Below are 27,867 nucleotides of genomic sequence, written 5' to 3'. Positions count from 1 at the left end.
CCTTCTTTGTCTTCCTTCCCCCAAAGAGAACTGGACAAAAAAGGTCAGAATTGGATTTGTTATTCATACATTTGCATTGATTTAAATACATTACATACAATTTCTACAGTGCATTAGAAGAATGATAATGGGGGCAACAGCACTCTCACAGCCCAGCCTCCACTCCCTGACTAGGGGGACAGGCTTATGGCTGGCAGAGAGACAGGCCGTTCTGAGAGTGCCACCAGAAGCCTGCCCCGGCCCTCAGGGCCCCTAGCTCTCCCAAAGTCCACATTCAAGGCAGCCTGAGTACAGGCTTCAAGGGAGAGAGGAGACCAGCCAGGAAAGGATGCCCTGCACTCTTGCCTTCCAGACCTTGGACTGGCTCCCTTTTACATTGGACCCAATTTTCTCCTGACTGCAGAGCTGGTCTGAAGCAGGACAGTACAGATGTAGCTGGTAAAGTACCAGGTTCCTCTTCAGGTGCCTCTGGCTCTCCCAGGCACCTAGGTAAGGAGTCTTGCCAGCATGTTTGCATGAAGACGTCTTTTCTGTGGAGGGCTACCCACACTGGGTCCCTGCTGGCTCCTGTGGTCAGGAGGCAGGTATTCTCTCAAACCTGGTTCCCAAGGCCAGAGTCCAGGTGGGCTAGATGGGATTGTCAGGGCAGGGAAGGCAGGGGAGTGGTGCCTTTGTCCTCAGGGCATGCATATCTAGCACTGAGATGCTTCCTGTCAGCTGGTGGAAGCCCAGGACAAGCTGGCTCCTGGGGGGCTGGAAGGGATGGGAAGTGGCCTAGCCCAACTGACAGGAGGGCTGCATGTCTTTGCTTTGCATCCTGGATGGTAGGAGCTGTTCAAGCAGAGTGCACACAGCCATAGTCCTCACTCCCTTTCTTTGGTTGTTTTTCAAACCTTCAAAATACTTTCTTTCCAAGGCTGATTGACCAATCGCAGGGTGCTAGAACCACAAAGTGTCCATAGCACATGAACACAGCTGCCCCTCACCACAGGTGACACCTTTTTACTCCCTCCTGAGGCCATTCTTTGCTTTGGTGTAGAAAGGGCTTGAACACCTGGCAAGCAGGGCAGCTGGGGAAAAGACACATAAAAGCAAGAAGATGCACACTGAGCTGGGCAGGCACTGGGGGACAGTTTGAAGACCTTTCTGCTTTGGGCCTTGCCTTTCTCAAGAAGCCAGGGACAAACAAATCCAGGATAATAAGCCAGGGAGAAAAGGGAAACTGCCAATTAGGAGGCAGAATGCAAGTCTGGTTGCCAATACAAGCAGAAGTGGGAGCACATAAAGAAGTCCAAGGACCTGATGATATCCTGTCCTCTTATGAGCTGAGACCACCCCAGAGCGATCCATTCTACAACCTGAACAGAACTCCTAAGTCAAAAAAGCTAGGGGGGAATATTTAAAACAACAAATTAGAGAAGGACTGGCACTAAGGATTCAGGAAGCAAGGCTGGGAAAATTCACCCATAGGCCACTTACAGCTCCCAGTGTGTACCTAGGCCATATGGATCACAATCACGTGCTGGGCATCAACTTTCTATTAAAACAGAAATTCTACGAGTAGCCCCTCATGCCTCTGCTTGAGTGATAGGCAAGCTGCATCAGAGCAGAGAGCAGAGAGGTTCTGTAGATCATATGCAGAATCACTGAGAGCTGCAGAGCAAAATCCTGCGCACCACAAGAAGCCAGCCTACTGCCAATAGGAAGAGAAGGAAAAGATTTGGCAAAAACCCAAAAGGAAGCTGTGGCTTCTGTCTGTCCCAGAACTAGGAGCCACCCAGTGGCCCTGTAACACAGCCTTGGTTCATTGGAGTAAGCAACTGCCAGGCACCTGAATGTCTGGGTCTATGCAAATTTAGGTCTGGATTAAAGGCTTCTGACATGAGAGGATCTGGGTTCTGCTACAAGCATTTAAATTTGTTTTTGTTGTTGTTTTCTGATGCAGAATATAATAGGGAATTACAAAGGAGCAGGGTGTCAGGGAGGTAGGGACTTTCCCAGCCTGCCACAGGAGATGCTGGAAGGAAGCTGCTCCTTCTAGCCACCTGGACTTCTGGCCTGGAACTCCAGCCTCCCCTCAGAAGGGCCCAAGAGCACTCTGGTCCTTGATTGTGCTTCTCCCTGTGGGTGAGAAAGCCCTGAGGGAGGTGACTTTGAGCAGAGAGGGAGGACTGGTAAAGGCTGCTCTCCACAGGCTTCTCTGGCTTCCTTGTACCCAGCTCCCAGGCATCCTCCCAGCCCGTGTCTCACACAGCATTTCCTCTGCCTGCCTCTAGGGCTACCACCATGAGAAGAAGGGCTTCCGACTCTGAAAGCTCTGTGTGTAGGACTCGCTAGCAGACCGCTGGTGGGATCGGGCAGTCTCAACAATCACAGGTGGCATCTGCACCAGGTGCAGAGGACTCTTGTTGTCTTTCAGGGCCTGGGTCAGATTTAGGATCTGTAGTGGGAAAAAGGAGACAGATGAGAGAGGCCTGGGATTCCAGATCTTCCTCTGCAGACAGGCCAGCAGACAGAGCACTCCTATAAATCAATAAAAAATAAACACACCAGCAGGTGCCTTGGCTCACACCTATAATCCCAGCAACTTGGGAGGCTGATAAGAGGATTGAAAGTTTGAGGGCAGTCTCAGCAACTTAGCAAGGCCCTAAGCAACTTAGCAAGACCCTATTTCAAAATAAAAAATAAAAAGATTTGAGATCTAGCTCAACGGTAAAGTTCCCATTGGGTTCAATCCCCAATACCAAATAATAAAAATAAAAAATAAACACACCAATGGAAAATCATACAAGTAGACTATAAAAATAGAAATACAAAGGGACAACAAACAGAAAATGGTAACCTCTCTAGTTATTTTAAAAATACAAATGAAAAGCCAGGCACACTGGCCCGTGCCTAAAGTCCCAGCACTCAGGAAGCTGAGGCAGAAGGATTACTTGAGTCCAATAGTTTAAGCCTGGGCAGTATAGTGAGATCCATCCCAATTAAAAAAAAAAAAAATGAAAACAAATACCTCCCCTATTTTTTTGCCCTTCCATTTAGTAAAAATAGTGATGATGACTCAGAGGTGGGGAGAACTCAGTTAAATAGACAGGTTTGTGACCTCTTTTCCCTGTTCTATTTCAGATTTCTATGGGGTAGAGGTTCATTTTGCTTTGGTATGTGAACAGCAGACAAGTACAGGTGTGAATGACTTCTTGCATGTTGGGAGAAACTAGATGCTTATAGAACCTTACAGTGTTAAGGAGTAGGTACTTAGTTATGTGAAACTTGCTTAAACCAGACTCAACTTGTCTTTTTTTTTTTTTTTTTTAATGTGGTACTAGGGATCAAACCCTGGGTCTTGGGCTGGGGATGTGGCTCAAGCGGTAGCACGCTTGCCTGGCATGCGTGCGACCCGGGTTCGATCCTCAGCACCACATACAAACAAAGATGTTGTGTCTGCCGAAAACTGAAAAATAAATATTAAAAAATTCTCTTTAAAAAAAAAAAAAAAACCCTGGGTCTTTTGCAAGCTAATCATACGATTTACCACTGGGTTACATTTCCAGTCCTTGACTATCATTTTGAAAGGTGAATTGGCTGAGTATGCAAGACTAAGCATGATATCAAGCTTATTCTTTTACATTGAATTCTCTGACAAGAGTAAATCATGATTTTTAAGGTGACTTTGAGGGAGGTGACTTTGATTCTGCCAGCCTAATTAGGTCCTAACTTTACTTAGGAAAGCTAGGAAGACCACATTACAGTTTTCGGACAACTATAATAATAACAGTTCTTCAACCATTTCATTTTCAGGGAAAATGGACTCAATGAGCCCAAGAGGTGCTCTCAGCAAAAGCCCTTAACTAAATGGTAGGAAGAAGTAAATGTATGATTACATCTGGGAGAACCATACTATCCTTTAAAGATGTGAGAAGTTAACTTTCTATATATAAAATCATAATTATAATAGCTATCATGTATTGAGTACTCCAAGTACTACTATACCTTTTTCAAATAATTTATCTCATAATAACCATAATGAAATAATTATTCATTAATTCCATGACACAAATGGAGAAATGAAGTGAAGGAGACATTAAGGAATGTGCCCAGGTTGGCCTCATAGGTAGTAAATGGCACAGCAAGGCATCAAACCCAAGCAGTCTAACTGGTTTGTGCCCTTAACTCCTAGGCCATCCCAGAAGTCCTTTTAAGGACTTCAAGTGATATGCATGATGCCAGTGCCCTACAGAGCTTTCAAATCATTGTTCAAACATATTTTTTACTATGCTTCTGGAAGATTAATAATGCCCTGAGTTTCTGTGGCTCCCTTTGAAGGTGAAAGTGGAAGGCAAGGCATAATACAATTTGAACTCAAAAATGTTATAACTACAGTCAACATGAGTGCTTACCATGTGCCAAGTGTTATTTTTACTTATTGCTTGATATGCATTATCTCCGGCAATCCTCTGTCCAATTGTGCAAAGTATTCTTGCTAACCTATTTTATAAACAAGAAAACAAGGCTCTTGCCCAAGATCCGAGAGCTTGTAAGTGGTGAGGTGATCTGACTGCACATACCAGCTCTTAACCACCAAGGTATATGGCCTGTCTTGAGCAACTTGAAGACAGGGAGCACTGGCTTATTTACCAATAATTTATCCAGCAACTGGCACAGACATATGCCTGTAATGAGTGCTTCAGCAAGCACTGGATCCCATGGAAGAAGTTGGAGATTGGACAGTACTACCTTTCTTCTCTCATGTGTTTGGACATAGTCACAAACATGTATGGCACAGACTGAAAAGTATATAAAACAAGTTTTTACACATTTGCTCAGATGAACACATAAGCACATAAGAATCCGAAGGATGGTGCAGGCTTACCTGTCCCCGCATGACAGCAATCTGCTTATGGAACTGGCCCCTATCAAAACCAGGATCTTTCTGTAAAGGGAAAGAGATAGGAAATGTGTGAATGCCTCATAGGAACCTATTTTCTTTCCCAGTTAGAAACTTTCTAATAAAGTGAGTCCACATAAGGGTTACTGGGCTTGGTAAAGTCAACTAGCACCCTGTGAACTCCTGCTTTTACAGATGAGAAACAGAGAACAAGAAAACATCTAGTTTTCCATCTCAAACTCTGGGCTCCAGTGTTCCATTTGGAAACAAGAGCTCTGTGGATATGTTGGAGCCACATGATGTACACAATACACACTAATGTGATCTACCATCACTGTACATTTCTTTCAAACCCATTCGAACCAGGTTCTGCTGTCCGTATGTGGGAATTTGCTTTCGCTGGCTAACTCAAGTCAGAGGGTATTAGCCATTCCCTCTTGGCTTTGTCAGGACCAATCAGATAAACCATCAGGAATGTCTTCTTTATGTAACCAGGTTGAGGTTCCCAGGACTTACCTTGAAGAGTTCGTATAGGTCCTCCTCCAAGTCTTTGACAAAGTTAGGGTCTGATATCTTTGGAAGAATCAGATCTTTGATTTCCTGAGAGAATGGGACTTTTGCCTGGGGCAACCAGGCCCAGTAAAAGGGATCTGAAAAGAGGAAAGGCCAAAACCAAAGCTGGTGACTGGAAAAGTCCCTGCTCATCTTCTGTCTTCTATCAGGGTACTTTCAAAGACAGAACCCCTCTTCCCTGATACAAAACAAAAAAGAATACTTACAAATGCTATTAACCATAAAGGTTGTATGGACACTAAGTAGAGGAACCAGGATTCAAACCCAGATCTGCCTAATCCTGGAGCTCTTTCCCAGACATTTTGTGCCCTTACATGATAAAAGACAGTAGAGAAGCAACTACCCACCCTGAGAGATTAAGATGGTCTGAAAATAAATCAAGTTCTGCAAAGGGGACAGTGACTCCCTACTTGTCTGTTTCTAATTTTTAATCACCCATATGCCTTCAGTGAGAATAATATAAGTAAAAATTAATAATAATTTATATTATGGAACAGCTGCCATTGTATTAAAGGCTGAGATGCATTATTTCACTAATTCTTAGAATGGTGCTATAATAGAGGTATTATTATCTACACTGTACAGTAAGCAAACTGAGACTGAGCAAGGGAAAAGCCAGACCAGTGTTCTTAAGACTTACATGCCCTCCAAGAGTCAGGATGCTTCAGTGGGAAAGCCAGCCCATTGTCTATGGCCGCCACCTTGATAACAGGTTCCTTCACCACCACCCAGTCTGTATCCTGCAGAGCAAGGAAAGACTAGTTAGTGAGAAAGCCCATCTGCCTCAGACCCTGTAGGGTAGTAGCAAAGCAACCCATCTCACCCAACTCAGACACCAATCCTTCTTCAAATTATTTGGAACCATTCTCTGAGCTGGTTTCTGTACTGTTACCTGAACCTGGTACATTTATGGCACCTCAGACTCTGCTTGATCAAGTTCTCTGTGTTCCCTTCTTATCATAGGAAAGGATAACGACCAAAACAAAGATAATCATATGACAATTCTCCTAAAGAATCCACTAAATGGAAAAGAAGAAAAGTCCACTTCAGGTGGCCAGAGTCCTTTTTAGTGGACTTTGACTCAAATGCCATTTCACTGGTGATGACCAAATTTTCCAGTGAAAAATCAGATCCACAGAAGATGACAGTTGGCTTTTCTTACACAAAGAAGTCTATTCTGATTCAATGATACATAAAAAAGAAAAGGACCACAGTTAAATGGAAAAAGTGGCAGGCCACCTGTGACAGCCCATGATAGGGACACTCACTATGTGGCTCAATACTTTAGGTTCACCATTGCCATCACAGGAATAGGGACTGTGGTTCCTAGACACTGCATCAAATCCCTTAATTTTTAAGTGTGGAATCCCAAGTTTTGCCCTACACCTGATGAATCAATTTCTGAGGTAACGGCCTGAGGAATGTACTATTTTAGTTTGTTTTGTTTTGTTTTATTTTGCAGTGCTGGGGATCAAATTCAGAGCCTTATATAAGCTAGAAAGGTGCTCTACCACTGAACTACAACTCTTCTAATAATTCAGGCATAAACTTTTGGAGCCAGTGAGAGAAAGAAATAAAACCACCATGAGAAATAAAAACTGGGGCCAGGTGTGATTGTACACATCTGCTACTCAGGAGGAAGAGAAAGGAGGATCACAAGTTACAGGCTAGCTTCAACAACTTATTGAGATGAGATCCTGCCTCAAAATAAAAAAAAAAATTAAAAATTAGTTAAAAAGGACTGGAGATGTAGCTCAATGGTAGTAAGCCCCTGGGCTCAAGTCCCAGTATTGCAAATAGGAAAAAAAAAAAAAAGAAAGAAAGGAAAAAAAAAGGAAAACCAGGGCAGGAGGTTAGTTCAGTAGTAAAGCACTTTGCCTGGCATGTGGAAATTCATGCATTCAGTCCCCAACAATAGTGAGTGAGTGAGAGAGAGAGAGAGAGAGAGAAAACCAAACTTCCTGCTACTTTTAAAAGACATGTAGACAAAATAGTGATGGAGAAGAGTAGCAGAGGATGAAAGGAACAGGAGAGAAAGAAAGGTACAGAAGCAGCTGTTTCTAAACTTAGTTCTGTAGAATGATGGTCAATTGTGAAAAAATGTTACATGGTTTGAAAAGGGTGTGATCACAGGACCAAACAAAATTAAACAGATTTGTTTCACACAATACTTCCCAGACCTTTTCTATGCTACTATGCAATGTGAAACTCAAAGGAACAGAATATGTTCCAACTATGTTCCAAACTTACTTGGTCCTTTTCTCATGCTATTCCTATTAAAATTAGTAGGATGATCCTTAAAACACACTGAGAGGGCTGGGGGTGGGACTCAGTGGCAGAATGGTTGCCTAGCATGTGTGAGGCACTGAGTTCGATTCTCAGCACCCCAAATCAATAAATAAAATAAAGGTCCATTGACAACTAAAAAAAATATTTAAAAAAAAAACACACTGAGAAAAACTATACCAAATATTAACCTATTATTTTAAAGCCTTGTTCTTCCCCAATTCTTCTAAACTTATATGACAATTCTGTGTGTTTATGTATTATAAAGATATTCCTTTTCATGCTCTTCTTTGAGCTATAGACCAACCTCTTACCCGAGAGCCAGAACTATCCATTGGATAGTCATATTTAATCAGCCAGTTGTCATTGCCTCGATCTGTAAACAGAAATAAAAAGTTAGCAGAAATAATCAGGGTGACTTTTTAATTTAACTAAGGTGGACTAGGTATTTTGAACACCTGGACCAACCCTGCTATTGAGAGCAACTACAGAAAATGGATAAAATATTTCAAAATCTCTGGAAGGCATTGGTTTTAACCAGACTATAAGAACTTAAAAATCAAGTTCTAGGAGATAAAGAAAATCCAGAAGAAGGGTCCCAGGATTTGTGGCTTCTTTTCCCTTACAAACCTACTAATTTGGGAAGAGATGTGACTAGAAGGTTGAGAAGTAGAACAGTGTTCTAATAGTCTTATATGGCTAGTGAGTCAAAAGTTATAATCTAGTCACTGATAGGGGAAGGGGACACACTGGTAAATCATCCATACTGTGGGTTGAGACCTAAAGAACTATCTATACCATGTAAGCAAGCCAGCACCCTCTCAGTACCTGAAATTAAAGTGATTCTTGGTGGCTAGTGTGCTTGCTGCTTGCCAAAAGCAAACTTCTTCGTCCACACAGGATTTATGCCAGCGAATATTTCTACAATTTCTGATAGAGTATCTGATCACCAAAAATAACCAGATAGACAAACAGACAAAATGAAATGAATAAAAACAGAGAAACATGAGAAAATTAAAGCTGTCTATAGCTTTAATGTAAACATCTTACATAGATTTTTAAATGTTCAAGTAAAATATTTAATACGTTTTAAGGTAAAAAACAAAATTAAGAGTTTCAGTAGAAAACAAGAATATGTAAAAAAAGGAATCAAAAATTCTAGAAGTAAAAAACTAAAAATTACCAAAAATAAAATTTCAGTATGGTATATGAATTTAACAGTAAATCATGCTGAAGAGGGAGATGGTGACTTGGAGACAGTAAATAAGAAAATAACCAGAAAAAAGCACACAGGAATTAAACAACGCATGCATAGTTTTATCTAATAGCATGTAACTGAGTCTTACGAGAGAAGAGAAAACTAGGGCAAAAGTTAATATTTTAAGAGATAATATCTGAGACTTTTCTAAACTGACAAATAAAACTACAGATTCAAGATGCCCTGTGAATCCTTAGTAGGAAAAATACAAAGAAAACTACACATAGGCTATCCTAGTAACACTTTTGAAAACCAAAGATAGTGGGAGAGCACTTGCCTAGCATGCCCAAGGCCCTGGGTTTAATCCCTAGTACAGGGGGAAAAAAAAATCTCCAGGACAAGATGAACCTAAATAGAAGTTTAGACATGCAGGAAGAAATAAGAGCAATAAAATAGGTAAATAAGTTAGGAGATCTAGATAAATATTGCCAATTTTGTTTAGGTAGAACAGTTTGCATGCTTTTTTTTTTTTTTTTTTGGTACCGGGGATTGAACTCAGAGGCACTTGACCACTGAGCCACATCTCCAGCCCTATTTTGTATTTTTATTTAGAGACAGGGTCTCTCACTGAGTTGCTTAGTGCCTCACTTTTGCTGAGGCTGGCTTTGAACTTGTGATCCTTCTGCCTTAGCCTCCCGAGCCGCTAGGATTATAGACATGCACCACTGCACCGGGCTTGCATACTTTTTTTTCCTTTTTTTTTAGTTTTGTTTGTTTTGTGATACTGGGAAATCGAACTCAGGGCCTCACAGTGCCAAGCAAGCACTCTACCAGTGAATCACTTTATCTTTTAGAGATACATATTGAAACTAATAACTGGTTTCTGAAAAATATCAACAAAACTGACAAATCTGTAGCTAAATGGACCAAGAAAAAAAAATTTAAAGGCTCAAATTACTAAAATCAGAAATAAAAGCACAGATATTACTACCAATTCTACAGAATTTTTTTAAATTACATGAGAACACTATAAACAACCATATGCCAACAAATTGGATAACCTAGATAAAATAAGTAAATTCCTAGAAACACGAAACCTACCAAGATTAAACCACAAAGAACTAGAAAATCTCAAACTGGGTGTGGGTAGTGCATGTCCATAATCCCAGCTACTCAGGAGCCTGTTAGAGAATCTCAAATTCAAGGCCAGCCTGGGCAACATAGCAAGACCCCCATCTAAAAGAAAGAAAGAAAAGAAAGAAGAAAAAGAGAGAGAGAGAAAATCTCAATAGACTTACACCTGTAAGGAGATTGATTTAGTAAACAAAAATTTCCTACTGGGCATAGTGGTGTATATTTGCATCCTAGCACTTGGGAGGTTGAGGTGAGTGTGTTGCTTGAGACCAGGATTGGAGAGCAGCCTGGGCAATGTAGCAAGACTATCTTCAAAAGCAAACAAACAAAAAATTCCCAGGTATGATATTGTAGAATTTACCAGAGAAGTAAAGAAGTAACACCAATCCTTCTTGAACTTCAAATCATTCCATGAGGCCAGCATTACCCTCAAAATGAAGCCAGAAAGAGACACTACAAGAAAACTATAGACCAATATCTTTCATGAACACTGATGTAAAAATCTTCAACAAAATACTAGCAAGCTGAATTAAGCAGCATATTAAAAGGATTACAGACAATGCACAAATAAAATTTATTCATGTAATTCAAGGAGAGTTGAATATATAAAAATCAGTCACAAAAAAAATACATGATCCTCATACTCAATATAGAAAAAGCATTTGACAAAATCTAACACCCTTTACAACAAAAATACTCACCAAGCCAGGAATGGGGAACTACCTCAATATGTATAAATCAACCTACAGCAAACACCATATTCTATGGTAAAAGACTGAAAGGTTTTCCTCGAAGATCAAGAAAAAGATAAGGATGCAATTGCTTTTACCACTTCTATTTAATACAGTACTGGAAGTCTTAGACAACGGAATTAGGCAAGAAAAAGAAATGAAAAGGCAACCAAATCAGAGAGGAAACACTAAAATTCAAACGTTTTTTGCAGAAACAAACAAAAAACCCATCTTAAAATTTATGAAATCTCAAGGGACCCCCAAATAATCAAAACAATCCTGGAAAATGATAAAACTAGAAGACCCACCCTTTCTAACTTAAAAACTTACTATAAAACTATAGTAATCAAAATAGTATGGTAATGGTATAAAGAAAGACATACAGACCAATGGTACAGAATTAAGAACTCAGCTGGGTACAGTGGTGCATGCCTGTAATCCCAGAGGTTTGTGGCTCAGTGGTGGAGCACTAGCCTACCATGTGTGGGGCACTGGGTTTGATCTCCAGCACTACATAAAAATAAATAAATAAAATAAAGGTATTGTATCCATCTACAACTAACAAAACATTTTTTAAAAAGCTAATCTCAGAAACTTAGGCACTAAGCAACTCAGTGAGACCCTGTCTCTAAATAAAACACTAAAAGGGCAGAGGATGTGGCTCAGTGGTTTAGTGCTCCTGGGTTCAAGCTCTAGTACCACCACCCCCCAAAAAAGAGCCCAGAAATGAACCCTGATATGTATACAGCCAAATAATACTGACAAGGGTGTCAAGAGCATTTAATGGAAGAAAAGGCAGTCTTTTCAACAAACAGTGCTGAGAAAACTCAATACCCATATGTAAAAGAATGAAATTGGACCCTTAATACCGTGTACTTAACTCAAAATGGATCCATGATCTAAATGTTAAGGCCTAAAAATATAAAATTCTTAGGAAAAAAAAAACAGAGCAAAAGCTTCATGACACTGGATTTGGCAATGACTCTTAAATATGAAAGAAATAGGAAAAAAAAGAAAAATCTGTGTATCAAAAGATACTATCAACAGAGTGAAAAACCAATGGAGTTGAAGAAGTTAATAGCAAATCATACATCTGATAAGGGATTAACATCCAGAATATATAGGGAACTTCAAAAACTGAACAGTAATAAAATAAGTAAACCAATTCAAAGTGGGATGGGGATTTAGCTCATTGGTAGATTGTTTGCCCTGGGTTCCACCTCTAATACCACAAAATAAGTGTATAAATAAATAAGCATAGGACTTGAATAGACATTTGTCCAAGGAGGATATATACAACTGGCCAGCCAATAAGCCTATGAAAATAAGTTAAATATCACTAATCATCAGAGAAATGCAAAATCAAAACTATAATAAGCTTGGCAAGGTAGGGCCCACCTGTAATCTTAGCAGCTCAGGAGACTGAGACAGGAGGATCACAAGTTCAAGACAAGCCTCAGCAATTTAGTGAGACCCAAAGCCACTTAGTGAGACCCTGTCTCAAAATAAAAATAAAAAAGGGCTAGGGATGTAGGTCAGTGGTAAAGTGCCCCTGGGCTTAATTCCCAGTACCAAAAGCAAACAAAGAAAGTACAATGAATGGTTACTATTAAAAAAAAAAAACAGTAGGGCTGAAGTGTGGCTTGGTGGTAGAATTCATGTTTAGTATGTGTGAGGTCATGGGCTCAATTCTTAGCATCTATCCCTCCCCACCAAAAGAAAAAAAAAAAACAAACAGAAAATAGTGTTGGCAAGATGTAGAGAAATTGGAATTCTTGTGCATTGTTGGTCAGAATGAAAAATGGTATAGCCGCCATATAAAATAGTATGGTAGTTCATCAAAAAATTACTAATAGAATGACCATATATGATTCAGCCATTCCACTTCTGGTATACGCTCAAAAGGAATGCAAGCAGGTATTTGAAGAGATACATGTTAATTCATGTTCTTAGCAGTGTTATTCACAAGAACTAAAATGTGGAAGCAACCCAAGTGCTCATTAATAGATAAATGGATAAGCAAAATGTGTTATTCACATTAACTGGAACATTGTTCAATCACTAGAAGGACAATCATTGTTCAAAGGAAGGGCATTCCAACACATGCTGCAACATGGATGAACCCTGGGGACATTACACCAAGTGAAATAATCATAAAAAAGGCAAATATTATATGATTCCACTTTTATGAAGTATTTAGAACAGTCAAAATCAATGGGGCTTGTGGGGAGGGAGAATGGAGAATTATTATTTCATGGGTACAGAGTTTCATTTTACAATTTGAATTCTCAAGAAAGAGTTTGTTTGAGAAATGGATGATGGTGGTAGCTGCACAATAATATGAATGTGCTTAACGTCGTTGAACTGTACACGTAAAAATGGTTAAGATAGTATCTTACCACAACGCAAAATACTAGAAAAAATATAGTTCAAAAAAGCATAAATTTGGTCAGGTTAAATGAACTAAAATTAAAATTGCACCAGAATTTTTTTTTAAATCACTGATGATTATGCAGCCATCTCAAAAAGTCAGAAAAAGACAAAATTAGCCAGGCATTGTGGCCTATGCATGTAACCCAGCAACTCAGAAGACTGAGACAGGAGGATCGCAAGTCCGAGGCCAGCCTCAGCAACTTAGCAAGACCCTGTCTCAAAATGAAAAATAAAAAGGACTGTGGATATGGCTCCGTGGTAAAGTACCCCTGGGTTCAATCCCTAGGATCAAAAAGAAAAGGAAAGACAAAAGTATCCTGTGGTAATAAGCTGATGCTCTAAGAATGAATTGGGATAAAGGATAAGCGTGCTCTTCAGCGTTTTGGAAGAGCCAGGTATTTCTGTCTGGCACCTGGAAAGAAGCAAGGATAAAATGGCTCCAGGCCTTACCATTTCTAAAAACTACATGCTTTGTCTGGACAAAGCTTAATTTGGAAAAGTATTCTCTTAGATCCTCTCTAAATGCATATGACCCTTCTAACATAGGGTCAAGTTCATCTGACAAGGCACTGTGACTCCCAAGCCCTGTACATCACCAGGCCTTCCCCACAGCTGCTCACCAGTGTTGCGGATAATGTAATCCAGCACCACTAAGCGCTCAAACTGCAGCAGTAGTTGCCGGTTAGTGTTCTCAGGGAGAGGTTCTGCTTCAAAACGCCGCAGCCAGTAGTCTGCATCTTTGTAGCCTTCAACAAAGAGCTGGAATGAACCAACCTGCAACCAAGAGGAAGGAACAAAATCATGTCCCTGCAACCCAAGCCCAAAGACCCGAAGGGTATGCAGGGACCCACTAAGCTCCTGTGGTGTTCACATCAGAGACAGGGAAATTTCCAAGATCCTCATATCTTCATTTCCTTGAAAATACAGGAGATAAGGTTTGTGACAGAGATCATCCATTCACTTTGTAAAAGAAGCCTTTTATAAATGGTCCAGAGATTAAAGTGAGAAGTTAGGTTTCTCAACAGAAACAAAGAAGACAGAAACCTCAGGGCAGGCTACTCACAAGCCCATATTCAAGTTGGTGGGCATGTTGCTTCCCCACTTGAATGAGTGCTACCATAAACCATTACATTAGATATGCCAAACAAGTGTAATCTATACCTTTGGTGGTAGCCCAATGCGGTTAAACCGCTGTCCAACTTTTGGCACTTTCTGCAGCGCAAGTCGCTTGCCCCTGGACTTCACTCGGTCAATGGCACTATAGTTGAAGGTTTCACTGGCCAGGTATACTACCTACAGTGGAAAGAGAAGAGATACCCAGGTTAGAGTCAAGTTTAAGGAACCAGACCATCATGGGAGAGAATAGCAAGATGCTCACCAATACTGGTTCTCTTCCAGGGCACACAAAAAATAAATAAATGAATAAGTAAAATGCATTTTTTATCCCATCCAGCAACTAGGACAGGGAATATGGCTAGTTTGGACCAACTGGATGTTGACAAAGTGATGTAGGCATACCACTTCCAGGCTTGGCCTCTAAAATCTCTCACACTCCTTAGTTCACATTTCCCCATCTCTGTAGCTGGAAATGAAGGGTTCTGAGATGGTACAACCACACAATGGAAGGATAATATATCTCTTGTCACTACATGAGTGACATGGGGGGATATGAGAGAGCTGCCTAACAGACATGAGCAAAAATTAATTCCTATTATATATATTAAACCACTGAGATTCAGGGATTGTTACGCAACAAATGTGAATTACCCTTAACTAATAGTTACCTCGAGCATTAGAAGAAGAGGCCCAAAGTCTACTTTCTTTCCAAATACAAACATACTACAATTTCTACTCTGTATCTTTTTGTTTCCTTTTAAATGTTGTGCTTTGTGCCATTATTCATATTTTAAAAAGAAACATGAAAGCTGAGTACAGTGGTGCATGCTGATAATTTCAGCAACTCCAGAGGCTCAGGCAGGAGGATTACAAATTTAAAGCCAGCCTGGGTAACTTAGTGAGATCCTGTTTCAAAAAAAATTTTTAATTAAAAAAAAAAAAGGACTAGGGATATAGCTCAGTGGTAAAAGTGCCCCTAGGTTCAATCCCCAGTACTTATATAAACATTAAAAATTCTTAAAAATTTAAAAATACAAAAATTGTTTTTCACTTTTAATGTACTTCTATATTTATGCACACATTTTATCTGGAATAGTATGAGGAAGGAAACTGAGCACCAGGAGACAGCAGTGGGAGGAGGCTGAATTACTTCTCTCTTTTGACTCTTCTGTGTCTTCTGATTTTTGCACTATATGCATGCATTGCCAATTCAAAAAAAAATTGTAATGGGCCCAGATGTTATGGCAAACATCTGAAACCCCAATGACTCAGGAGACTAAGGCAGGAGGATCACAAGTTCAAGACCAGCTGGGGTTGTGACTCAGTGGTAGAGTACTCACGTAGCACATGTGAGGCACTGGGTTTAATCCTCAGCACCACATAAAACTAAATAAATAAAAGACCAGCCTTAGCAATTTAGCAAAACCCCCATCTTCAAATAAAATTTTTAAAAAGCTGGGAAGATTCCTCCTAGGTTTAATCTCCAGTACCCACCTCCCCCACCAAAAAAAAAAAAAAAAAAAACCACACACACACATAAATTATGATGGGACATCAATATCATCACACTTGGCTGTCAAAATGCAGTGACACCATTGTAATCCATATGCATGTCCATTACCACATGTCTTAAGATTATCCAATCACATATCTAACTTCTCTCTTAAAATTAATGAGATTTAGCAGGGAGAGTTTGGCACATGCCTATAATTTCAGTGACTTGAGAGACTGAAGCAGGAGGATTGCCAAGTTTGAGCCTAGCCTTGGCAACTTAGTGAGACTGTCTCAAAATAATTTTTTTAAAGGGCTGGGGTCAGGCACAGGATTACACCTGTACCCCTAGCAACTTGAGAGGCTGAGGCAGGAGGCTAGCAAGTTCAAGGACAGCCTCAGCAACTTAGTGAAATCCTTAGCAACTCAGCAAAATACTGTCTCAAAATAAAAAATAAAAAGTGATAGGGATACAGAACATTAGTAAAGTGTTCCTAGGTTCAATCCCTTATTACGGGGGGGGGGGGGGGGGACCTAGACATTTTGGGAGACAGAGAACACCTTATTCATATTAGCATTATTCATATTATTCATATTAGCATTCCCAGCACCTAACACAGTACCTGGCATGTTCATTAAGTATTAACTGAACAAATGAAAGAATGAATGAGTTACAAATTCTTTTAGAGAAGGCAATTAGTTTTAGCATAGTTCAGTGGAAAATAAGCAGAAATAGTTAAAATATAAATAGTTAGCATATAGTTAAAATATAAGAGTTAGCATATAAATACCTTAAATCAAATTTATAAGAAAATTCTTGTCCTAAGCTGTAAAATTCATTACAAATAATGCCTTATTTGCCCATGAACCTTAAAAGCAAAATAATTTATTCCCATACAAGCCTTCTTCCTTCCATTCATCCCGTTTTATCAGGGTTCCCTGAAATGAATGTGCAAGGTACTATAGCAAGCACTCCCTACCTTACAAATCAGGAAACTCAGGCATATGAATGAAAGAAAGGGCTTCTTTTTTGGGGGGCAGGGGGTATTCATTTATTTTTATTTGTTCTAATTAGTGAAAAGTGCTTTCTAATTTGCCAGTTTCCACTATGAAAACTCTGATCCTTTCAAGCCATAAAGCATCGTTTGCCTCCTATCACATTTATTTTTGATCATGCTTCCTAACAAACTGCTTTTCTCCTATGATTAATGAAACTATCATAACCTGAAATCTCACAGGAACAGAGAACAGAAATAGCCAGTGAGTGAGAATTAGAACCTTACTATTTGGAGCTCCATAACAATTGTAAGCCCCATTTTCATAGTGACAGATGGACAGAATCTGGTCACAAACAGGGGAGGTAAGAAAGTGAATGATTCCTTTCACTATTCTCAGCAGCTGAACTTTAGTTGCAAAGTTCCATCTTAGTCTCATGAAAGACAACAGTTTTAGCTGTTGCTAACTTTCTGATGCAAAAAATCCTCAGGCATCGTTAATAGGGAAAGAGGAAGAACAGACATGGGAAAGAAAAAGGTTGTGTGGGCAACATTAATGATTAGAATAGCTTACAAAAATAACACAGGCTAACCGGAGTATAGCCTGTGTCATGTACTGGGCTATGTGCTTTATGTGGATTATCTTGTATAATCTTTTTGTGTGTGTGGTGCTGGGGATCAAACCCAGGGCCTCATGCATGTGAGGCAAGCAGTCTACCTTTAAGTTTTTTTGTGAAATCCTAATAGCCACTCTAAAAGGAACTATTTATATCCCTATTTTTACAGTAAGGAAACAGCCTCAGGGAATTAATTGACTTGCACAAGGGTCACACAAATAAAAAGCTTTTGAGTCAGATTTCAAATCGAGCCTTCTGATTCTTAAGCACTGCTCTCCAGAAACACCAGTTAGCAGGTAAGCATAGAGCCAAGAACAGGAAGGAAATCACACAGTGATGAGCAAGGAGTATTTTAAAAGTTTTTAGAGCCTAGGAGAGGCTTAGTAGGAGGATTCCAGGTTAGGCAAGAGATCTGGGAGTGTTAATTATCATACAAGATGCTGAAAGTGTGTTGTTTAACTATCTTCACAGAAAAATAAAATCAACATATAAAGGGAGGGAATGAGCACAAATCCAGGCAGTGAATTAGGTATCAAACGGGAACCATAAGCCTGGTCAAACATTCACTCTCTCCAGCCTAAAGTTGGAGGAAATCTTTGGAATTGTTTCCTTGATTAGATATTTATTCACTGATTCAGATATTTAATGAACACTTACTTACTATATAGTACTTTGCTAGGTGCTTAGAATGGGAAATGAATATCTCAAGAAGTGATCTCTAACTTCTAGAAATTCACAAACTAGTTGGCCTATTGTTTAGAGTTCAGTGGAAAAGAAGCAGAAATAGTTAAAACATTCACAATAATCCCATTGTCTTCTTAAAATATCCTAAAACAATGGTGCACACCTATAATCCCAGCTATTCAGGAGACTGAGGCAGGAAGATCACAAGTTCAACACCAGGCTGGGCAACTTAAGGAGGCTTTTGTCTCAAAATAATAAGGACTGGGGATGTATCTCAGTAAAGCACCTTTGTTTTCAATCCCCCGAACTGAAGGGAAAAAAAAAACCAAAAAATGTAAAACCGAGTTTGCAGGGCAGTTCCTATCTGCTGATCAATTTCTTTGCCATCTAAACCTATGAAGAAAACCTCAAGCAGAGGTTTTTGATCTCAAGGCATGGTCTAGAGGGGGTCAATGGATGGATTTCAACTAGTCACCTGAAAATATACGCAAAATACTAATTGCAAATATGTGTGTTTTCTTCTAAGAACAGGACCTTCAGCTGTCATCAGATTCTCAAAGAGGGTTATGACCCAGAACTATGAAGCCCCCTCTGCAGCCTCAGGCCATAAGATCAGAGTGCCACTTGTTACTAAACCTCAGGTGCCACATACTCAGTGGGTGATGATGTGTCCTTAATTGCTTGAATGCTGACCAACATATTCCTTCCCCTCATAACTCTTGGAGAGTTTCATGAAGTACGGGGGTTCTTAAACAGCTCATCCATTCTAGATTATATCTAAAGTCAGATATGGTGGCATGCTCCTGCAGTCTCAACTTCTTTTGAAGCTGAGGCAGGAGGATTACTGGAGCCCAGAAGAGCCAGTCTGGGCAACATAGCAAGCTCCTGTCTTTAAAAAATAAAAATAAAAAAAATTGAAATCCTGAGTTTTAAAAGTAGCTAGGTTTCTAACCAGCTTGGGGTTCCCTGGGATATAAAGACCAAGAGAGCCCATAAATGTGCATTAGACATCTGTGAAATTCCTGAAATTGTATATAAAAATCTGTATGTATGTCCTTCAAGAACAACTTTCATCAGATGAATAATTTGTGAGCCTAATCCTGTTACCTTCTCCCAAAAAAGGACTTTCCAAGATTGAAACAGCCCCCACTGGACCCAAAGTCCCACTAACAAGGTTTAAGCCTCAGCAAAACTTTAGCCCAGGGCTGGGGATGTGGCTCAAGTGGTAGCGCGCTCGCCTGGCATGCGTGGGGCCCCGGGTTCGATCCTCAGCACCACATACAAACAAAGATGTTGTGTCTGCCAAATGCTAAAAAATAATAAATATTATAAAAAAAAAAAAAAAAAAAAAACAAACTTTAGCCCAGCACTAAGGTCACTGACCTTTGTACGGGGTACAATGTTGAGTTCCAGTTTTTGGTCCACCAGGCTGGCCCCTGCCTCTGAGAGATATCCCTGGTTGAGGACAAGGCAGTCACGGCCAAAGCAGCAGGGACAGCACAACTTCTGCAGCCACTTGGTCCACTTAGGATTAAGATGCCCATATGGCTCTTCATTCTTGGGTTTGAAGACAGCAATGATCCTCTACACAGACAAAAGAAAAAGGTGAGTTGGGGGGATAGGTTATAATTCAGTAGTAGATTGTACACTTTGCATGCACCAGGTCCTAGGTTCAATCCCTAACACCACCAAAAAAAAGTCAGACCAAGTCAGCAGAAATCCAGAAGGAAATGAGTGCACACAAGAAGACAATTCCTGTTTAGTCAGACAGAGGCTACTCCCTAGCTGGTAAGACACCAGTTTGTATGTGCAACTGAGACCCACTGATCAAAAGAGCTGTGGCCAAAGGTGTTAAGTCTCCCCATTCTTCTTGCTACTTCACTCCTTTCCTTCACTCTTCTCTCATACTTATCTCTAACTTTGTGCTTCAAAGAAATAAGGTGAATGGATTTGTACATTTCTAGAAGCAAGATTCAGAAGCCAACTCAGTGGCTCATCTTGAGCCATAGACTGCAATCTTATACCAATACCAGAAGGATATAACATCACACTGCATATAATAAGAGCTCCAAAGTAATCTTCTCCTCCAAAAGTGAGGAAATAACTTGTCATCTTTTTTTTTTTTTTGCATGTATTCCTGCCCCCATTTATTCAATAGGACCTTTCCTTTATATGGCATGCCAGAACTTTAACACCATAAATCTCCAGCTTCCAAGGTATATAAACACAATTTCTCTTTATCAATTATGTAAAGACTCAAAAAGTTATCAATTAACAGGAAATAAAGTATTATGGAATGAGGCTTAAAAATTCCTTCATCAATGGTTAATTTCCTCTGTCAATCTTATTATCTCATCTCTTGGGTATTAAAATCTTGAAATAAAAAGTTAGAAATGACAAACAAAGAAAACAACCAAAGAGCCAGGCATGGTGACACATGCCTGTAATCCCAGTGACTCAGGAGGCTGAGATGAAAGGATCAAGTTCAATATCAGCTTGGGCAATAGAGTGTACCTGGGTTCAATCCCCAAAAAAGGAGCCTAAGAGACAAAGAGAAAAGAATCTGCTACCGGGTTAGAATAGAATTCTCTTAAGTAAATTCTGATAGGCAAGGGACCAGGACAGAAGAGACCACAAAGATTAAATCCATCTTCTTCAAATGTCATTGGAAATATGGGATAACTAGAAACTCTGGCTCTCCCTCCTGAAGATTTTCTTCCACAGGTCAGTCAGCTCTCTGAGGTTGTTTTACATTTATCTAATTCCCTCCAGTCCCCAAACTGGTAATTCAAAGAAAGAAAAGCAAATATGCTAACCAAGTGACTCATCTTCATATCATATGACCCTCCTCCTCCCCACACTCCACAGCCAACTCAGGCTAATGTTCACTTCATATAATTGACTGTTACTGAATAATCAAGAATACCCTCCTTACCCACCAGTATTCAGTTGAGAAAGAAAATGAATGCCTAGTTTTCCTCACCATCCTCTCTCTCCTTTAACAGACTATCAATTCCTTTATTACATCTAGGAGAAATTTTCAGTTTAGTGCCAATATTTTAAAAATACCTTTCCTTAATACCCACTTAGTAATGTCCCTGTTTAATGAAGAGGTTGAAATACAGATAGCTAAAGTAATAGTAGTCCATGAAGATGAGGATAACAACAGAACTGCACAAGGAAGCAAGAGGTCACCCACTGGCTGGTGTCAGGCTCTACAATCAGTTATTGGAACCTGGGACCCAGAGAGTTCCGAATAGCTCAACAGAAAGAGAGTATTATGCTGTGAAAGAAAGGCCCTTGAGCAGGGTCTAGTGATGCACACCTGCAGCCCCAGCCACCAGAGAGGCTGACATAGGAGAATCACTTGAGCCCAGGAGTTCTAGACCAGCCTGGGCAATCTCCCTTAAGAAAAAAAAAGAAGAAGAAGAACAAGAAGAAGAAAAAGAATAAGAATGAGAAGAAGAAGAACAAGGAGGAAGAGGAGGAGGAGAAGGAGGAGGAGGGAGGAGAGGGAGGAGGAGGAGGAGGAGGAGGAGGAAGGAAGGAAGGAAGGAAGGAAGGAAGGAAGGAAGGAAGGAAGGAAAGAAAAACAACAAGAAAAAAGATAGATGGAGAGGAGGAAAAGCAGCAACAGTCATTGTCATAGTCGCCCGCCACCACCCTTTTCTCCAGGAACCTAAAATTTAAGATAGTTCAAGTGCATCACTCATATCGCATAGTGAAATAAAGAGAAATGATCTTTAATTAAAAAAAAAGTGACCTTTAATGAAACAGTTTCTTTAAAAGTTTCGTAAACATTAAATGGATGATTCTTAAACGTTTTGGTCTTAAGATTCTCTTAAATTCTTAAAAATTATAAAGGACCCCAAAAAGCTTTTGTTCAAGGTCTATCTGTTGTATTAAAAATTGAAACTGAGAAAACTGTTTAATTCACTTAATAATAAACATAAACCTACTATACATTAATCATGATATATTTTAATGACAAATGAAGGTGTATTTTCCTAGCCTTCATTTTCAAAAATACTTTGGTGAAAGAAGACTGGCATTGTTTTACATTTTTCAAATCTCTTTAACGTCTGGCTTAATAGAAGACAACTGGGTTCTCACATCTTCCTTAGTAGTCAATCTGTTTCGATATCACACATCATGTGATCTCTGGAAAATTCCACTCTACACTCATAAGGAAATAAGAGTGAAATAGGCAAATAAAGTCTTATAATTATTAGGAAAATAATTTTTAGCCTTGGACCCCAAAAAGGAATTCATAGGAGCCCCTGGGCCACACTTTAAGTACTACTGCATTCTGCATTAGAGGTTGGAGAGAAAAAGCTGTCCTTGACTTATTTAGGTAGAGAAGTCTTGTTTACATACATATTAACTCTTCTTTAAAAACATGTTTTTAGTTGTAGATGAACACAATACCTTTATTTTATTTATTTCTTTTTATGTTGTGCTGAGGATCGAACCCAGTGCCTCACAAGTGCTAGGCAAGCGCTCTACCACTGAGCGACAACTCCAGCCCACACATTAACTCTTGTTTGTTTGTTTGATTTTTGGTACCAGGGAGTGAACCCAGAGGTGCTTAATCATTGAGTTACATCCCCAACCCTTTTTAAAAATTTTTTTTATTTTAAGGATCTCACTAAGTTGCTTAGGGTCTTGTTAGGTTGCTGAGGCTAAATTTGAACCTGTAATCCTTCTGCCTTAGCCTCCAGAGCCGCTGGAATTACAGATGTGCACCACCACACCTGACACATACACATTAACCCTTACAGAAGGGAAGAAAGGGCTATTCCAAACATATTAAACCCTGAAAGAAGATGAGTCCAAATAGACAGAATGTAGTGAAAATGATTTAGCTTGTGTGTATTTTCACACCACACTGCTGATCCAAACTGCTTTACCCATTACAACTTGTGGCTTGGGAGAACTGCTTGTATTGATAGTAGATGATGCTTAAAATCTCAAGATCTGTATAGGATGCACAAATTTGACCATCTCTTAACATTTTTTAAAAATATATTTTTTAGTTGTAGATAGACACAATACTTTTATTTTATTTATTTTTATGTGGTGCTGAGGATCAAACTCAGTGCGCCACACATGCTAGGCGAGCACTCTACCACTGAGCCACAACCCCAACCCAACTTTTAACATTTTAGTAAAAGAATTTTACTGTGTTTGAAGTAAAAGAAACAAGAATTTCTTAGAGGACACATGTGGTTGGAAGAAGCATATTCAATATTTTAAGTTTTATATTTGAAAAATGGAAGCAGGCACAGTGGCACACACCTGTAATCCCAGCGGCTCAGGAGGCTAAGGCAGGAGGATCACAAGTTCAAAGTCAACCTCAGCAATTTACTGAGGCCCTAAGCAACTCAATGAGACTCTATCTCTAAATAAAATATATATTTTTTTAAAAGTGCTGGGGATATAGCTCAGTGGCTAAGTGCCCTGGGTTGAATCCCCAGTACTAAGGCAAAAAAAAAAAAAAAAAAAAAGAACTAAAAATGGAAAAAGATGCCACTTTCATGGCAAACGGTTGGTGGATAAAGTCTATTAAAGGTTGAAAATTGGGCTAGGGATGTAGCTCAGTAGCAGAGTGCTTGCTTAGCACACGGGAGACTGGGTTCATGCCCCAGCACCACAAAAATAAATAAATAAATAAATATTGAAAATCAATGATAGGAGGCCAAGTTCCTAGAACATGTGGGCAGTGTCTTTATAGATACTGTAATTGGCATTGATGCAAATACCAAACTTACTATGATCTAATGAACTGCTATTCTCAATGGTTATAAAAGTATCTTCTCAAAATTATACTACTTTTGCCTTTTTCAATGTTGTGTATCCAAGAAAGCCAATCCAGGGATCAATAAGTACAACAGAACAAAACAAAAAACTCTAAGCTTCATCTAAAAACCAGGAACTACACCAGGGCCTTTCATGTGTAATATCTCATTTAATCCTCTTAAACTAGTAAATCACATGCTGTTCTGTGATTCCTGATAATATGAACATCTGGTAGGACTGACCACACAAACTAGAGAATGTTCAAAAAATATGTTTGTTCCTGAGTGAACATGAGACCTGAAGCACAAGGATGTAAGTGAGGAGGGGTAATGAGAGCACACTCCACCATGACTCCTAATCTAGCACTTTCTCTCTAACAGTTCCAGGTCCCCACTTACTCTGTGACAGAAACCATTCTACGTTGGGAAATGGAATTAGGACTAGAATCAGATTCTTCAAGAATCTTTTCAGACTAAGTTTCAAAAGTAGCCATTATAGAAACTGCTGCTCCCAGGTTCTTCCCTAGTCATGGGACTCCTGATGGTTAGCTGGGCAAGATAAAGACTACAGTTCTTTTAGGCAGAAGGCTCTGATGCAACTCTAGGAAAGGTCCTGAGGGGTGGCGACATTCTTTCTCTCCTTTTCCTTCTTCCAAATAGCTGAAAAACAGACAAGATCTCTGCAGCACAAGCAGCCACTTGGAACATGAAGTGGAAGCCACACACTAAGGATGGCTGAATCCTGGATAGAAGAAGGACCTGAACCCGTGATAAAGTAAAATGCCATGCAGCCTACAGAAGTCCTTTACACAAGAGATAAATGAACCTTTTTTTCAAATCATTATTATTTTAAAATGTCTGTCACACACTGCCAAATTCAATACTAAGCAATATATTGGCTAAAAAGAGAAACCAGAAATTCAGATGAGTAACTCTGGGGCAGCAGAGCATTGTGGTTAGAAGCATGACCTCCAGAGCCAATATGCCCAACTCCACGATTTGATTGCTGTGAGACCTTGGGTAAATTAGTTATACTATGTGCTTCAGTGTTGTCACCTGTGGGGATAATTATAGTACTCATCTTGGAGGGTGGTTATAAGGATTAAATGAGCTACTATTTGTAAAACACAACCTGGCATATAGTAAGTGCTATGTAAGTATTTGTTAAATAAAATACATTTGGAGTAAGGTCAAAATGACAATACTAACTACAGTGAGGGGCCAGTGTAACCCCCCCCAAACAGCATTTAGGAAGTAGTCTTCTGTTCTAAATCACATTTTCCTCAGAGGGAGCAGGATGGTTACATTAAAAGTTTGATCAGAGCATCTTGTTTTGAGTTCCCCTCTAATAAAGAATAGTGGCCAGGAAATTTTAGCGACCGATATCCTAAACATCACCAAGAAACTTACCTGTGGTGTGCCTTTCTCTGTGTATGTATGAAGTGATAGTACTTTATCTTCCAGGGATAACTGAGAGATCCTATTACTCCTACCAGTGGGACCTGAAATACTGCCATGGGAATTGTAAAGTGTCATGAAAAAAAAAAAATCTTTTTCATCCAGAACCTATCAAAGATAATCTTAGCACATTCTCAGTCCACAAGCTAACCTCCCCGTCGCCCCACCCAAAAAAACCAAAACAACTCACACATTAAATCTCATTCTGGGGGCTAGAGTTGTGGCTCAGCGGTAGAGCACTTGCCTAACATGTGTGAGGCCCTGGGTTCAATCCTTAGCACCACATAAAAATAAATAAACAAAGTAAAGGTATTGTGTCCAACTACAACTAAAAAATAAATGTTTAAAAAAAAATCTCATTCTGTTTTAAAAAGACAAAGCACTTTGCTGACTTTTAGATCTCAGGACTCAACTTTTCTTGTTTCTAGAAATTATGGTTCCCATTTGAGTTTTCAAGCTCCCTTATTTAAGGGTCTTGGAAAAGAACTATTACTCTCAAAGCCTTTCGTAACCCAGGTTATGTACACAGAATTGATGGCAGAATTGTCTTCTGGTTCTTAATAATTCAGGGATGACTTTCATGAATAAATGAATCATTCAATGGACCTGACCAAGAGCTACAAATGATAGCTCATCCTGGTCACTCACGACTCCTCTATCAAAACAGTATACTGGCCAGGCATGGTGGCACAAGCCTGTAATCCCAGCAGTTGAAGGATCATGAGTTCAAAGCCACCCTTAGCAACTTAGCAAGACCCTAAGTAACTCAGCAAGACCCTGTATCTAAATAAAAAATTTAAAAAAAAAACAGACTAGGGATGTGGCTCAGTGGTGTGGGGCAATTTGTAAAGCACTTAAGTACTGTTTTACAATTTGTAAAGCACCCCCGGGTTCAATCCCTGGTACCAAAAAAATACAACAACAACAAAACCAAATATACTGTGCATCTAAAGAGTCCACGCAGGAGAGATGCTGGGAAAATGTGAGAAAATTTTGGCACCACCTATTTTAAGAAGTATAATAATAACACATTTTCCCAATGAACCATTATGGAACATCTGAAGACTTCAATAACCCTGGCTTGACCTAAGTCAAATGCCTTAAATTCTTCTGTAGTTCTCAAAAGGATAAAAAGTCACTTCTCAGCTGCCCTGGTTGCTCCATGCCCTATCCCATGCCCATCCCCCTGTAAATGCATGCAGGGGACAAAATAAAGGTCAGCAAAACTCCACCTTAATTGAAAAGCAAACTGCTGATAGGCCTGGGAGAGAATGAAAGTAAAAGATAGCAGAGAGTCCCATGTTTCTAAAACTCCACGTTCTACACTGAGGAACTGTCAGAAATGATTTGAACCTTTTCCCAGCGGAAGTGAACAATAACGAGGCCAGGTGAAACTGATGCGTCCCCCCACGCTATCACAAACTTCTGTCAATAAAATCCAGGGACTGTGGCAGGAGATATATATCATCACAACACAGAAGACCGGGACTGAATCCTCAGAGCCCCTGATGGTTCACCTGTTCTTCAGAACAGAAACACATTGCTTCGGTGCAAAAAGAGGAACAAGCCCAGAGCCCCAAATCTGTACAAATCTGTAAACCAATGGCCGAACAGTAGTCTCAGTAGTTTATAAAGCTAAGGAACCTACTGCAAAACAGCATCTGCTTAAGCTTCTCTGTCTAGAGGCAAATTGCCCCACACACTGAGCCCTCAGCCTGTTATCTGGTCAATTTCCTCTTTTCATTTTCACGCCTCCTCCACTAAATAGGTTCTGATTTATTTCTTCATCCTGCAGAGCTTCCCTATCTCCAGTCCTCAGTGGCATCCCAAAATCCTGCTAAGGGCTGGCACTGTGAAGTTTCTCTCTTGCAGCTTTTCTTTTTCTCTTTCCCAGAAGGTGCAAAACCCGGAACCTCCTCAGTGCTCCACCCGCCCGGCGACTGCGATCCCCAACCCAGCTCTCACCCCCTGAGGGTCCTTGACGAAGTAGCTTCCGCTGGAGCCCTGGTAGATGCGCTCAGGGCAGATGCCCCGCTCGATGGCCACCTCGGCCTGCCGCACCACCGCCTCGAACTCGGGGTCCTCCGGGAACTCGTTCCGCTCTCGGTGGGCCTGCGAGGCGTGCGCCGCAACCGCGGCCTGGGCAGCCAGAGCTTGGGCCTGCGCCGCCACTGTATGAGTCTGGCCCTGGGCCGCCGCGCCCCGGGCCCGGTCCAGCAGTGGCTGCCGCTCCCGGTCGTGGCCCGGCGAGCCTGGCGGAGAGGGGCCCGAGCCGGCTGCCGCCGCCACGCGGACCGCGCCCCCTGGTACCTGCGGAAAGTGAGTTCCCGAGCCCGATGGGAAGGTGTACTCCGGGGGTTGGGCCCGCTTGGGGGACACTAGTGGGCTCGTCTCGTCCATCCCTCTGGCCGCCGGCTCCGGGACCCGGCGCGCTCCACACAGCTGAGCTCGCGGCCGGGACCAATCCG

General features: G+C 40.5%; 1 protein-coding gene across 1 annotated transcript; it reads right to left on the bottom strand.

Annotated features, from left to right (window-relative positions):
• Positions 1–44: 44 nt before the first annotated feature.
• On the bottom strand, positions 45–27,867 carry Pi4k2a (phosphatidylinositol 4-kinase type 2 alpha). The gene is made up of 9 exons (XM_046449733.2): positions 27,365–27,867; positions 19,527–19,727; positions 14,402–14,533; positions 13,861–14,014; positions 8,059–8,120; positions 6,099–6,198; positions 5,402–5,535; positions 4,871–4,930; positions 45–2,440 (listed from the first exon to the last, which is right to left on the bottom strand). Exons 1-9 carry the CDS (start codon positions 27,797–27,799, stop codon positions 2,279–2,281), a joined length of 1,440 nt encoding a protein of 479 aa, XP_046305689.1. The 5' UTR covers positions 27,800–27,867; the 3' UTR covers positions 45–2,278.

The sequence above is a fragment of the Marmota monax genome, unplaced genomic scaffold, assembly GCF_021218885.2.
Source record: "Marmota monax isolate L192 unplaced genomic scaffold, Marmota_monax_Labrador192_F-V1.1 WCK01_AAM20220418_F8-fsc00004, whole genome shotgun sequence".
NCBI lineage: Eukaryota > Metazoa > Chordata > Mammalia > Rodentia > Sciuridae > Marmota > Marmota monax.
This window is presented reverse-complemented; position numbering and strand designations above follow the sequence as displayed.

Bases quoted from the DNA above. Each gene is read 5' to 3' on its own strand.
- Pi4k2a (XM_046449733.2), bottom strand. From the start codon at position 27,799: ATGGACGAGACGAGCCCACTAGTGTCCCCCAAGCGGGCCCAACCCCCG. The intron at 19,728-27,364 runs GTGAGAGCTGGG...TTGTCTGTGTAG, and splicing joins TCGTCAAGGACCCTCAGGGG to AGGATCATTGCTGTCTTCAA. The intron at 14,534-19,526 runs GTCAGTGACCTT...TTTCCACTGTAG, and splicing joins ACATTGTACCCCGTACAAAG to GTAGTATACCTGGCCAGTGA.